General features: G+C 45.9%; 1 protein-coding gene across 1 annotated transcript in view; it reads right to left on the bottom strand.

The window, feature by feature from the left end:
• Positions 1-12,043, bottom strand: part of Gtf2h3 (general transcription factor IIH subunit 3) — a 16,376-nt gene extending 4,333 nt beyond the window's left edge. Inside the window, exons 1-8 of the mRNA XM_055606064.1 lie at positions 11,975-12,043; positions 8,570-8,649; positions 7,170-7,276; positions 6,899-7,065; positions 3,328-3,390; positions 2,138-2,167; positions 1,842-1,870; positions 1,277-1,351 (exon numbers count right to left, since the gene is read on the bottom strand). Coding sequence (XP_055462039.1) covers positions 1,277-1,351; positions 1,842-1,870; positions 2,138-2,167; positions 3,328-3,390; positions 6,899-7,065; positions 7,170-7,276; positions 8,570-8,649; positions 11,975-11,987 — 564 coding nt within the window. The 5' untranslated portion in view covers positions 11,988-12,043. The remainder of the gene's footprint in view (positions 1-1,276; positions 1,352-1,841; positions 1,871-2,137; positions 2,168-3,327; positions 3,391-6,898; positions 7,066-7,169; positions 7,277-8,569; positions 8,650-11,974) is intronic.
• Position 12,044: the final 1 nt, after the last annotated feature.

The following is a 12,044-nucleotide window of genomic DNA, read 5'->3' as shown; positions in this document are numbered from 1 at the left end:
TATCTATCTATCTATCTATCTATCTATCTATCTATCTATCTATCTATCTATTTATTGTCAGGGCTCAACTCTGTAGTCTAGACTGGCATGGGACTTGTGGTAAGCCTCCTGCCTCTGCCTTCCTAGTGTTGGTACAGATATGCCCCATTTTGTCCAGCTAGATTCAATTCCTTTAACATGTATACTGAAGCTACAAGGTGGACACGGAGGCATGTGGCAGCTAAAGCTCCCGAGACAGGTCCTAACTCCTGCCTCCAGAGTCTGAGCCCTTTCGACTACAGCACTCTCCATGCTGAAGAGAATGCAGGCTCAAGTGGTGCCGTATATTAGAAGTGAGGTTTAGAGAAGTGAGCTGGAGAGACGGGGTTAAGAGCACTGGCTGCTCTTCCAGAGGACCCTGATTCAGTTCCCTGCACCCATGTGGTGGTTCACAATCATCTGCAACTCTAGTTCCACAGGATCTGACCCTCTCCTGGATGCTGCAGGCATGAGAACTGCACATGCTACACAGATATATACACATTCAGGCACACACTTAAGACACATGAAAAAAAAAAAACCCCAGAGAACAAAGCTCTGTCGGGTTAACTGAACATCTTAGTTATCTGCTAAGTACACACCACATTATAATAAGAAGACAGAAAGTGTCAGGGAGAAGGTGTACACCTGTTATCCCAAGGTCAAGGTCTGTGTGCCCTACAGGGAGCTCACAAGTCAGGGTGGGCAAGTCAGTCAGCAAAAGCCTGTCTCAAAACAAAATGAGAGCCAGGCAGTGGTGGCGCACTCCTTTAACCCCAGCACTTAAAAGACAGAGGCAGACATATCTCTGAGTTCGAGGCCAGCCTGGTCTATAGCCAGGGCTACATAGAGAGAAACCCTGTCTCAAAAACAAAAAAATCCCAAATAAACAAAAAAAATGGAGAAGTTGAGGGTTTCTGTATCAAACTGTCAACCCAGAGATTCTAATGGGATAATGAGTACTATGACACCCAATATAAAACCAACTTTGAGTACATAGTTCTGAGAACACTGCCCAGTGGAAAGGAGCCAAGGACCCCAAACAGAAAAATGACAAGTAGCTAGTGTGGATTCTGAATCCCCAATCCGCTTACGGGGCTCTTAGCCAGAACACTGCTGTGCAAGAATGAAAATGATCACTTTTCCTTTGTTTGTTTTTGAAATAGGGCTGTCCTAGAACTCTATATAAACCAGGCTGGCCTCAAACTCACAAAGGTGGGCACTACCACACCTGGCCTCTGATCATTTCTTGCCTCACCTGCTTCTGAGCAGCGAAGATGACGTTCATGAAGTTCATGTACTGCAGCGCACTGTCCTCAGCGGCCTTGATCACCTGCAAACGCAGCTGTGAGACCTCAAGGGCCACCCAGATACACTAGTGACACGACCTACTATACAAGCCATAGACCATACCATTCTCACGTCCCTCTTCCTACTCAGTACAAAACCCCTGAGGTGTAGGATGACACCAGGGTGTTCCCGGTCCTTGTTAGCCTGATGAGCATCTCTCCAGCGTAGCCAGAGTGCACCGGGAGGCCAGCGGACAACTTCTGAAAGTTAGTTCTCTCCTCCTACCATCTGGGTCCTGGTGATTGAAGTCAAGCCTTCATGCTTGGCACCAGGCACCTTTACCAACTAAGCCATCTCACTGGCCCAAAAGCTCTGGCTGGCCTGGAACTGGCCACATAGATCACATTGTCCTTGGACTCAGACATCAGCCTGCATCTCCCTCCCCAGTGCTGGAGTTAAATGCATGTGACACCATGTCTGGATTCATTCCCACATCTTTCATCTGTCTGCATGTGAGGTATGTATGATCTTACCAATATCCTTGATTTCATCTCCTGATTGTCTACAAAGAAATAAAAACAGATTATAATTTAACAAACAAGGTAGCTTAAAAAGCAGGTGGTTTTCTAAGCACTTTTTACTTTATATTGAGTCAGGGTCTCACTATGCAGCCCTGGCTGGCCGGGAACTTGCTATGTAGAACAGGCTGGCCATGATCCCACCAAGGCCACCTGCATCTGCCTCTGAGTGCTCAGCAATCCTTAACTACCCACCAAGCATGCAGCATTTAAATGAACGGGGTGATAGTTGTAAAGGAATCAGCTCTTACCTTTAACTGTCTTGTTCACTCTGTGAATGTCTGGATTCATTAACATTAAGGACTATGAAAGCATGTTTCATGAACATCTGCAGCAGCAGGAAAACAGACCTTCTGATTTTAAGCCAGACCCTTCCCATCATCTGCCACAATAGCCGTGTGGGTGGGCTTGGGCTTGGTTACCCATTCTATACTCACTAAGGAAAGACCACAATTACAGACAGCTGACTATCCACCATCCTAGAAAGCGACACTAGGGCCACACCTACACCAATCAGCCCAACCAATGAAATAATGAATTTGAAAACTATACAAAGAAGATCAGAATAAAAGCTTAAGGATATACAAAGCATTCAATGCTGTTCAGAGACATTTCACAAAAGCAAGGCTGAAGCTGGGCACGGTGGCGCACACTTGTAATCCTAGCACTCTGGGAGGCACAGGCAGGCAGATCTCTGTGAGTTCAAGGCCAGCCTGGTCTACAAAGGGAGTCCAGAACAGCCAAGGCTACACACAGAAACCCTGTCTCTAAAGAAACAAAAAAAAAAAAAAAAAAAAGCAAGGCTGCAAGCCCATGACATGAAATCAGGCTCTGGAAGAAAGAGTCTAGTTGCCCTATGACGCAGGCCAGGTCACCTCTTCACCCAGAGAATGCCAGTTGTTAACTAAGCCACAGAGGCAGTCAACAGCTTTTAAACTCGGTACTGGAGTTGTCAAGTCAAGGATAAGAGCAAAGCCACACCAGGCAATCAGAGGAAGAAGCAACATCAGGAGCTGGAGAGATGGCTTAGCAGTTCACAGCACTGGCTGCTCTTGCAGAGGACCCAGGCTCAGTTCCCAGCACCCACATAGCTATTCTCACCACCTGCATGTAGCTACTCCAGTTCCAGGGATCTGATGCCTTCTTTTTCTGTTGTTTGTTTGTTTTTTCTCATGCCCTCTTTTGACTTCCATTGATAGCACACCCACAGGGTACTCATGTTACATAGAGATACACATAGGCAAAACGTTCATACATGAGATAAACGAAAACCCAAAAGAAAAAAGGCAAGACCTCACCTGGAAGCAGCGCCAGGCTCTTCAGATGATAACAGTGACGATCTGAAGGGAAGAGAAGCTACTGTGCATGAACGCTGCAGAATGAGGCCTTGGAGAAGGCACCAGGGAAACAGCCTCCATGGAACATGCTAGCACAAGGATACAGCAAAGGGCTTTGGCGAGGGATCCTGCCAGGAGCGTCTCTGTGTGTTGACCTTTTATGTCACCTGCAGATGTTATAGAGCACAAAAGGCAGAATTCTGAGTCTTTTTTCAAATGGAGTCGTTTTGAAACACAAGTATTCATGCATGAATAAAAAGACATGTCCAAAGTGGATCCTTTTGTTTGTTTGCTTGCTTGCTCGCTTCTTTTGTTTTCGAGACAGGGTTTCTCTGTATAACGGCTCTGGCTGTCCTGGACTTGCTCTGTAGATCAGGCTGGCCTTGAACTCACAGAGATCCACCTGCCTCTACCTCCCAGAGTGTTGGGATTACAGGTGTGCACCGCTGTAACCTGCTCAATGTGGATCTTAAAACACAGAAACTAGTAATCAGTAGAGACAAGTAAGCAACTCTATAGCTCTTTTCAAAATCACTAGGACAAAGAGGTACTGGAGAGATGACTCAGTGGTTAAGAGCATTGACTGCTCTTCCAGACAACCCAGGTTCAAGGCCCAGCACCCACATGGTGGCTCACAACCATCTGTAACTCCAGTTCAAGTGGATCTGATGACCTCTTCTGGCCTCCACAAGAATCAGGTACATACATGGTACTCAAACACACATGCTGGCAAAACATCCATACACATAAAGTAGAATAAATCAATCTCAAAAGTTAAACATAAGCCAGGCATGGTGCTGTACACCTGTGATCCCAGCACTTGGGAGGCAGAGGCCAGCAGATCTCTGTGAGTTTGAGGACAGCCTGTTCTACAAGGCAAGTCCAGGACAGCCAAGGCTACACAGTGACCCTCAGTGACCCTCTGTCTCGAAAAACTGAAATAAATAAATAACACAAAAGCAAACAGAACAAAAACCAAAAAGTAAAAAATAAAATAAAGGACATGGAGTGGCCCTGAAACTGTGTTCACACTCAACACTACTGATCTGTACACTCAGAAATGAATAAAATAGAGCCAGGTGTGGTGGCACACTCCTTTAAGCCCACCATGCTGAAGGCAGAGGTAGGCAAATCTCTATGAGTGTGAGGCCAGCCTGGTCTACACAGCAAACTGCAAGCCAGCCAGGGCTACCCAGGGAAATTCTATTTTAAAAAAAAAAAAAATTACTGCTTTGGAAATCATCTCTTTTTAATTTATGTGTATGTGTGCATCTATGGATGTATACACACATGTACATGATAGCCACAGAAGCCCAAAGAGAACACTGGATCCCCTGGAACTGGAGTTAGAGCCTCCCTCCATGGCTGCTGTAACCTAACTTGGGTCCTCTGCAATAGCAGCAAGAGCTCTTAACCCCTGAGCCATCTCTCCAGCCCTAGAACTCGATTACTTTTTATAAGTTACAGCTCTTTGTCCATCACCATGTTCCATCATCTGAGACCATGTGGCCCACATGTCCCTCCCAGCCCAGGGTCATTGTTAAGCCCTTCCAGTCCCTAGAGTTCCTTTCTCCTCCAGGTGCCCACTGCAGATTAAAGGCTAAAACCCATGGTGGGCTACAGGGAAACTGGAGCCTTGAGATGGGAAAGGCACTTCTGACTTCTAAGATGACAACTGAAGGGTGTGGTGGTGGGAATGAGAATGGCTGCCACAGGCTCATACCTATCTACCCTAGTTGGTGGAATTGTTTGGGAAGGATTAGGAGGTGTGGCCTTGTTGACTTTGAGGTTTCAAAAGCTCATGCATTCCCAGTTAGCTCTCCCCCTGCTCTGTGCTTTGGGACTAGATGTAAGTTCTTAGCTACTGCTTCACAACCATGCCTGCCTGCCCACCTGCCTGCCTACCCCATCAAGCTCCCCACCATAAAGGTCATGGGTTCTCAGCACCCACATCAGGTAGCTTACAACTGCCACTGGCCTCCTCAGGCACCCAAATGCGCACTGCATACATAACTCATGTAGGCACACACACAAACATTTAACCATATTTGTTTTAAAGATTATCTTATTGTATGAGTATTTTGCCTGCACATGTGTGCCTGGCTGGTGCCCAAGGATGTCAACAGGGTGAACAGATTCCCCAGAATTGGAATTATAGATGGAGGTAACCTGCTACATGGGTGCTGGGAAGCGCAGCCAGTGCTCTCAACCATACAGCTCTATCTCCAACCCCTATAAACATACATTATTCTTTTAAGAAAATAACAAATTTAATCTTAAGAAGGAAGGAAGGAAGGAAGGAAAGAAGAATCTATGGAAGATTCAAGGTGTATTTTAAGTGACAAAATAAAGGACAAAACAGACATAAAAACCAAAAAACGAGGGCTGGAGAGATGGCTCAGAGGTTAAAAGTACTGGCTATTCTTCCAAAGGTCCTGAGTTCAATTCCTAGCAACCACATGGTGGCTTATAACCATCAATAGTGAGATCTGGTGTGCATGCACACATGCAGACAGAACACTGCATAAATAATAAATAAATCTTTAAAAAAAACAAAAAATGAGCCAGGCATGTGGTACATACCTGTAATCCCAGAATTTGGGAGACTGAAGCAGGAGGAACACAAGTTCAAGGTCAGCCTGGGCTACTTAAGGAGGCCCTATCTAAACAGAAACAAACAAAACTCAAATAAGATTTAGAAAGAATTAAGAATTCCAACAGCAAGAGAAGAAAAGCTGGTTAACAGCATGTCTTCCTGGGAAGCCAGGGTGTCATAGAGCCAAGAAAGAGCGACAGGGCCAAAACTGTAAGGCCAGATACGCATCACAGAGATGGGGAAATGAACCTCAGAAGGAAAAGAGGCATGTGGCTAGTGTCAGCAGGCTCAAATCTTTGTGCATAAAGCCTCCATTACCTCCCAAATCAATGTCATGTCTAAGGAAAAACAGTCTACAACATGTAACCAGCCCCTATGCCTCAGCGACCATTTTGGGAGTGGCTTAGGGGCAGCAAGATTGTAAGAGCTAAGGGTTCAAGAGGACCTGACAAAATAGCGTTCTCTTGACAAGGCAGGAAGTCACACTGGAAACCTCACAGCAGCTGTGGCAGCCTGCATAAGCCCTGCACAAGAGCAAGCCAGTCAACATTCCAGCATGGAGTGGGAGGGCCCCATGAGCCCCAGCCCTAGCGGAGGAGCCACTAACAGAGCTGATGGCATGCTTGGCTTTCTTTATAGGTATGGTCCCCCACAGGTCGACCATGCCAGTAAACGGCCCCATACCCATGAGCATATGGGCAGCACAGGTGGATTTTCTTGTTTCCTTGTTTTCAGACAGGCTCTGTCTACATAGCCCTGACCGTCCTGGAACTGGCTATGTAGACCAGGCCAAGAGATCTGCTTGCCCCTGCCTCCCAAGTGATGAGATTAAAGGCATTTGAACCATGGCCTGATTATTTAAAAAATAAAAATTAAAAAAAGAAGTGGGGTGAGAAGATAGGGGATGAATCTAGGAGTTAGGAGGGAGAATGGGGTTGGTGAATATACCAAATACATCATATGCATCTATGAAATTCTTAAAGAATTATTATCATTAATAAATAATAAAACCTTACATTTTAAAAACACATAGCAATTACCACTACAGCGAGATAGCATGACAATAGCCAGGCTCTTACTCTTGGTCATCAGATCTTTGATCTCCTCAGCGATCACCTCATTTGCAGCTGTCAACAGCTCATATTTCCCATCTTTACTCCCTGAGGGATTACAGTCAGGAAGGGGGTTGCCAGGGTCTCCGTAGAAGCCTCCAAGTCTGCCGTTCTTCCCTGGATATAAGAATCGACTGACGGGGAAAAAGAAAGAACCCTCTCAGTAGCCAGAGTATACACATACATGAACTGTCAAAGAACTGAACAGCAGCCCCAGCGGCAGAGCACTGGCCCCTACCTTTCCTGAATGTGACTGGCTATGACAGCCAGCTGGTTGGAGCGGTTCATCAACAGGTGGGAATTTGCCAGCACCATCACGGCATCCATGCACTTGGATAGAGTGAACTGGCAAACATGAGAGAAACATGTCAGCTCCCCACACAACTACATCAAGCCTCAAGAAGGACGTCACTAGAAGAGCAACTATTTATTACCTATATACTGCGGTGTGTTTAAGAAAGGGTCTTCCTACATGGCCCTGGGTGGTCTGGGGCTCACTGACTAGAAACAAGCATCCATCAATTCACCTGTCTCTACCTGCCCATGTCATGACATATGCCACTATGTACAGACAGTTGCTGACATCTGACACAGTAATTCACAGATAAAAATTTGCTCAGCGTCATGCCTCCTAAAGACAGAATAGTGCCTGAGAGGAGGCCTTCCCAACTTTACTGACAGAGTCATCTACAAATTAGAACATTATTTCTCAAATACCAGCACAGTGGGGCCATATGTGTAACCTGTAAGCCTTGGACTTAAGAGACAGAGGCAGCCTGAGCAGAAGTTCAAGGTCATCCTCAGGCTATACAGCATGTTCAAGGACAGCCTGGGATGCCTGATATCCTGTGTTGAAAAGTAAAAAAGCACAAACTTGCTGTGTTTCATCAAAATTTAAAACTTGGGCCAATGAGATGGTTAAACAAATAAAGGGCCCTTGATGTCTGGGGCCCGCTTGGCAATTCCAGGCCTCCACAAGCATGCAAACATCCACCCACATAAACAAACAAAAAGTAAATGTGAAAAAGGATGAGCCTGTCTCAAAACTCCAAAGACCAGGTCAGGTGGGATGGCTCAGTGGTTATAGGTGCTTCCCACCAAACCTGATGGCCTGAGCTCCATCCCCAGGACCCACATGGTTGAAGCAATACCCAAAAGCTGTTCACTGACCTCTACACCATACCTGTCACCTAAGTAAACAAATAACAAAAGATGCCTACTTATACAGTAGATATATGAGCTGTATAGAAAAGGCCCAAACTAGACAGGAGGCAATCAATGGCTATCTGCATGTATAGGACAGAAGCAGGAGTGATGGTCAAGGTAAAGAGGACTTCGTGTACTGAAACATTCCAAGAAGGAACTACGGGGCCAGTTACACAACTTCCCTGGTGTGTAGAGTGTAACTGGAGGCTTTTATGAACTCACGGCTTTCCTTTCTAGCCCAGTCTCTAACCCAGACTGGCCAAAGATGAACTTGAGCTCAGGGATCTACCTGTCTCCACCTGAGTGCTGGGGTTGGACAAGGGCTACCACACCCAGCTTGTAAAGACTCAGTGATGCTGTCCGGAGGATAGTGGGTGGGGTACAGACAGACCGAAGTCAGAGAGGATCAGTCGAAGGCTCAAGCCATCTTACCTGAGATTCTTTCAATGCTTGCTTTCCCCACCAAATTGGGTTGGTGTCAACTACGATAACCAGAAGATTCAACTCATCCTCTGCAAACAGTAAGAGCAACATTTGAAAATGTCACCTCACGAGACTGATACAGTTAACATTTCCAATGAGATGATTAACTACCATGCTCAGACCATGACGTCACCAAACTTTCCTCAGAGATTAACTCACAGTGCTCAGGACACTGCTAAATGAGAAAGTGCTTGCCTAGTATTGGGGAAGCCCAGGGACTGATATGCCTGTATCTCATTATTAAAAAACAAAAACAAACAAACAAAAAGAGGGGTCAGACATGGCTTACTAGGTAAAGGCACCTATAGCCAAGCCTGATGACCTGAGTTCGATTCCTAGGATGTACATGGTTAGGTGAGACCTGACTCAACAACACTGCCTATTAATACACATACACACATATACACACATGCACACACACACACGCACACAAAATGTTAAGAAAAAAATTAATTTTAAAGGTTAGAAATGATGGTTTATTGTCTTTAATCCCAACTCTTGGAAGGCAGAGGATTTCTGTGAGTTCGATTCCAGTGTTGTATAGCAAGTTCCAGACTGAGCAGGGCTGAGGAGCTGGGCAGAACTTTCTCAGCTCTTGCCTTTGCCACAGCATTCAAAGTGCCAAGCTGAGGGCGCTCTGCTTCTGGTATATAATGAGCAGTGAACAGATGTCTACTGAGTTAACCCAGAGGTATTCGTTCACATTTTAAAAGCCTGGTCACTCGGTCACTGAATGAGTGGTGAAAATTACGCGTGGTAGGATTTCAAGGGGGTGATTAGGGACCCATGCATAGCCAGGAGGACCCAAGATAGAACAGCCAACCCACTTGAGACTATGAATCTTCATTTTATCTACTTATTTACTTTTTATTAATATAGCCCAGGATGGGCTCAACCTCTTTGTGTAGCTAAGGATATCAAACTTCTGACCCTCTGGTCTCTACCTCCCAAGTGCCAGCTTGTACCACATCTGGTTGTAATCAGTGCTGGGGATCAAACCAGGGCTCTGTGAAGGTCAGACAAGGACTCTACTGTATTGCTACATTCCCAGCCCAGGGACAAATTTTAAAATGATCACAAAGGGGGGAAATAATTCTTATGTGAACAAAGTTTTTACCATGTAAAGGAATTAGGCCACCATTCAAACTGACCGACACAACTAAATGGACCAAATAACCCAAGCATTCAACACACACCCACACTAAATACTAGGCCCAGCTGACGGAGGCCCTGGCTCCAAGTCTTTCAAGAACCTACACTTAACTCAGTTTGGTGCTGGCAACTTGTACATGCTAAGAAAGGGCTCTGCCACCAAACTACATCCTTAGCACTTTCCTTTTTGTTTGTTTCGAGACAGGGTTTCTCTGTGTAGCCTTGGCTGTCCTAAACTTGCTTTGTAGACCAGGCTAGCCTCAAACTCACAAAGATCCACCTGTCTCTGCCTCCCTGAGTGCTGGGACTAGAGGCATTCACCACTGTACCTGGCTAGCACTTTCTTACTTAAAAAAAAAAAAAAAAAAGATTTATTTTATATGCATGAGTGCTTTGACTGGCTGAGTATGAATATCACATTCCCGAAGTGCCTTCAGAGGTCGAAAGAGGGAGCCATACGCCCTGGATGGTTCTGCCAAGGCTGTTAAACTGAACAAGGGATTCTCTGTTACCGCTCTTAAAACCCTGAGTAATCCCTCTCGGAATCATGACCCTTTAACATGGGGTCTTAGTAAATTGCCTGGGCTGGCCTTGAACTTGGTAACTTCCCACCTCCTGAGAATCTGAGATTATAGGCATGTGGCACCTCACCCAGCCAAGAGCCTACACTTCACATGACAAAGCAATCCTGCCAGTGCCCAGTCATGAAGAGCCTGGATGCTCAACCAGTGACCAATTTACTGCCTCCTACCTTCCTTCCCAGAGCCCCAGCTCCTTCATCAGGCTCATGCCCATCTCTGGCTTCTACAGAACCCAATCCTACTTACTCTTTCCTCCTCGCCAGTACCAAGAAGCTTGAGACAGAAAACAATACGTGTTTTGTTGCCTGTCAGAAGCATGCCTGTGAAATGTCCCTGCCAATTCCTATGGACCTCTGACTCACTGGCTGATAAGCAGTGCCTGGCCTACCTTTCTCATCGAGGTGTGAGCAACAGCCACAGCTGCTGAATGAGCCTCCCTAACCACTCTTGCTCCCCACAATCCATTTTCCACACCGTAGCCAAAGAGATACTTCTAACGTTGTCAATCAAGTAAAAGTCTAGCCTACTGAGAAAGCGCTGGAGAGGCACTTGCTGCCAAGCCTGATGATCCAAGTTCAATTACTGAGACCTTCACAATGAATAAAAGAACTGAGCCCCACAAGTTGTCCTGATTTCCACTAGTGCTCCCGAGCGTGTACACACATACACTAAATAAATAAATAGATAGATAGATAAATAAATAAATGCAACAACCTTTGGGAGAGAAATATAATTTTAAAACTCTAACTAAGCCAGCACACATCTTTAACCGCAGCACTAGAGAGACAGAGGCTGGCAGATCTCTGTGAGTTCAAGGCCAGCCTGTTCCACAAATGCAGTCCAGGACAGCAAGGGCTATTACTCAGAGGATCCCTGTCTCGAAAAACAAAACAAAACAAAATTGTACTTAGTAGTTTAATGTAGGAATTGACCTCCCAGGATGCTTGTATTTAAAGTGTACTTTATGAGTTCGCTCACGCCATAGTTTCAGTATCCCGAACTTTCCTGGACTCCTCAGGAAAGACAGATCTCTTGAACTTAGCTACCACACATCTGTCTTCACAGCCCCAGGCACCTCCTGGAATTAACTTGACTTGCCAACTGCCTCTCTGGACCATAAGACACCATACACCCAAAACTTTCCTGTGTCGAGTTCTGTGGTACCCCCCAGTTTAGAAAATCGAGTGCACAGGGGGCAAACCCAATATTTGCTGAATGACACACTGGGCATGCTGATTCGACCTGCAACCCCAGATCTCAAAGAGCTACGGCAGGAGAGAGAGCTTGCATAAAAAATAAAAAAAAATAAAAATAAAAATAAAAAAATAAAAAATGAGACGGCCATGTGGCTCAATTGGTAGAATGCCTTCTGAGCATGCACAACGATCTGAGCAACCCATAAAATCGAGTTTGATCGTGCACGCCTGTAATTCCAGCATTCTAGAAGAGCCTGAAGGATCAAGAGTTCAAGGCCATCCTTTACACCACAGCAAGTTCTACGTAAGACCCTGTCTCAAAAGCAAAATTGCTGAGTGAATGAACGCATAGACTGGCTGTTCCTCTAAAGACCAAACGTGTCCCTCCCAGGCCGGCTTTGCGTTCCGGTCCGTGCTACCCTCACCGTCCGCGGCCATGGCGCCCCTACGCCTCGGTGAAGAGCCACCCACGGCCCGCTGCGCAGCCAACTTCCG

This window comes from Psammomys obesus, unplaced genomic scaffold (assembly GCF_907164565.1).
Source record: "Psammomys obesus unplaced genomic scaffold, mPsaObe1.curated_primary_1811, whole genome shotgun sequence".
In the NCBI taxonomy this organism is placed as follows: Eukaryota; Metazoa; Chordata; class Mammalia; order Rodentia; family Muridae; genus Psammomys; species Psammomys obesus.
The sequence above is the reverse complement of the archived record's forward strand: the minus strand, read 5'-3'. Positions and strand labels throughout refer to the sequence as shown.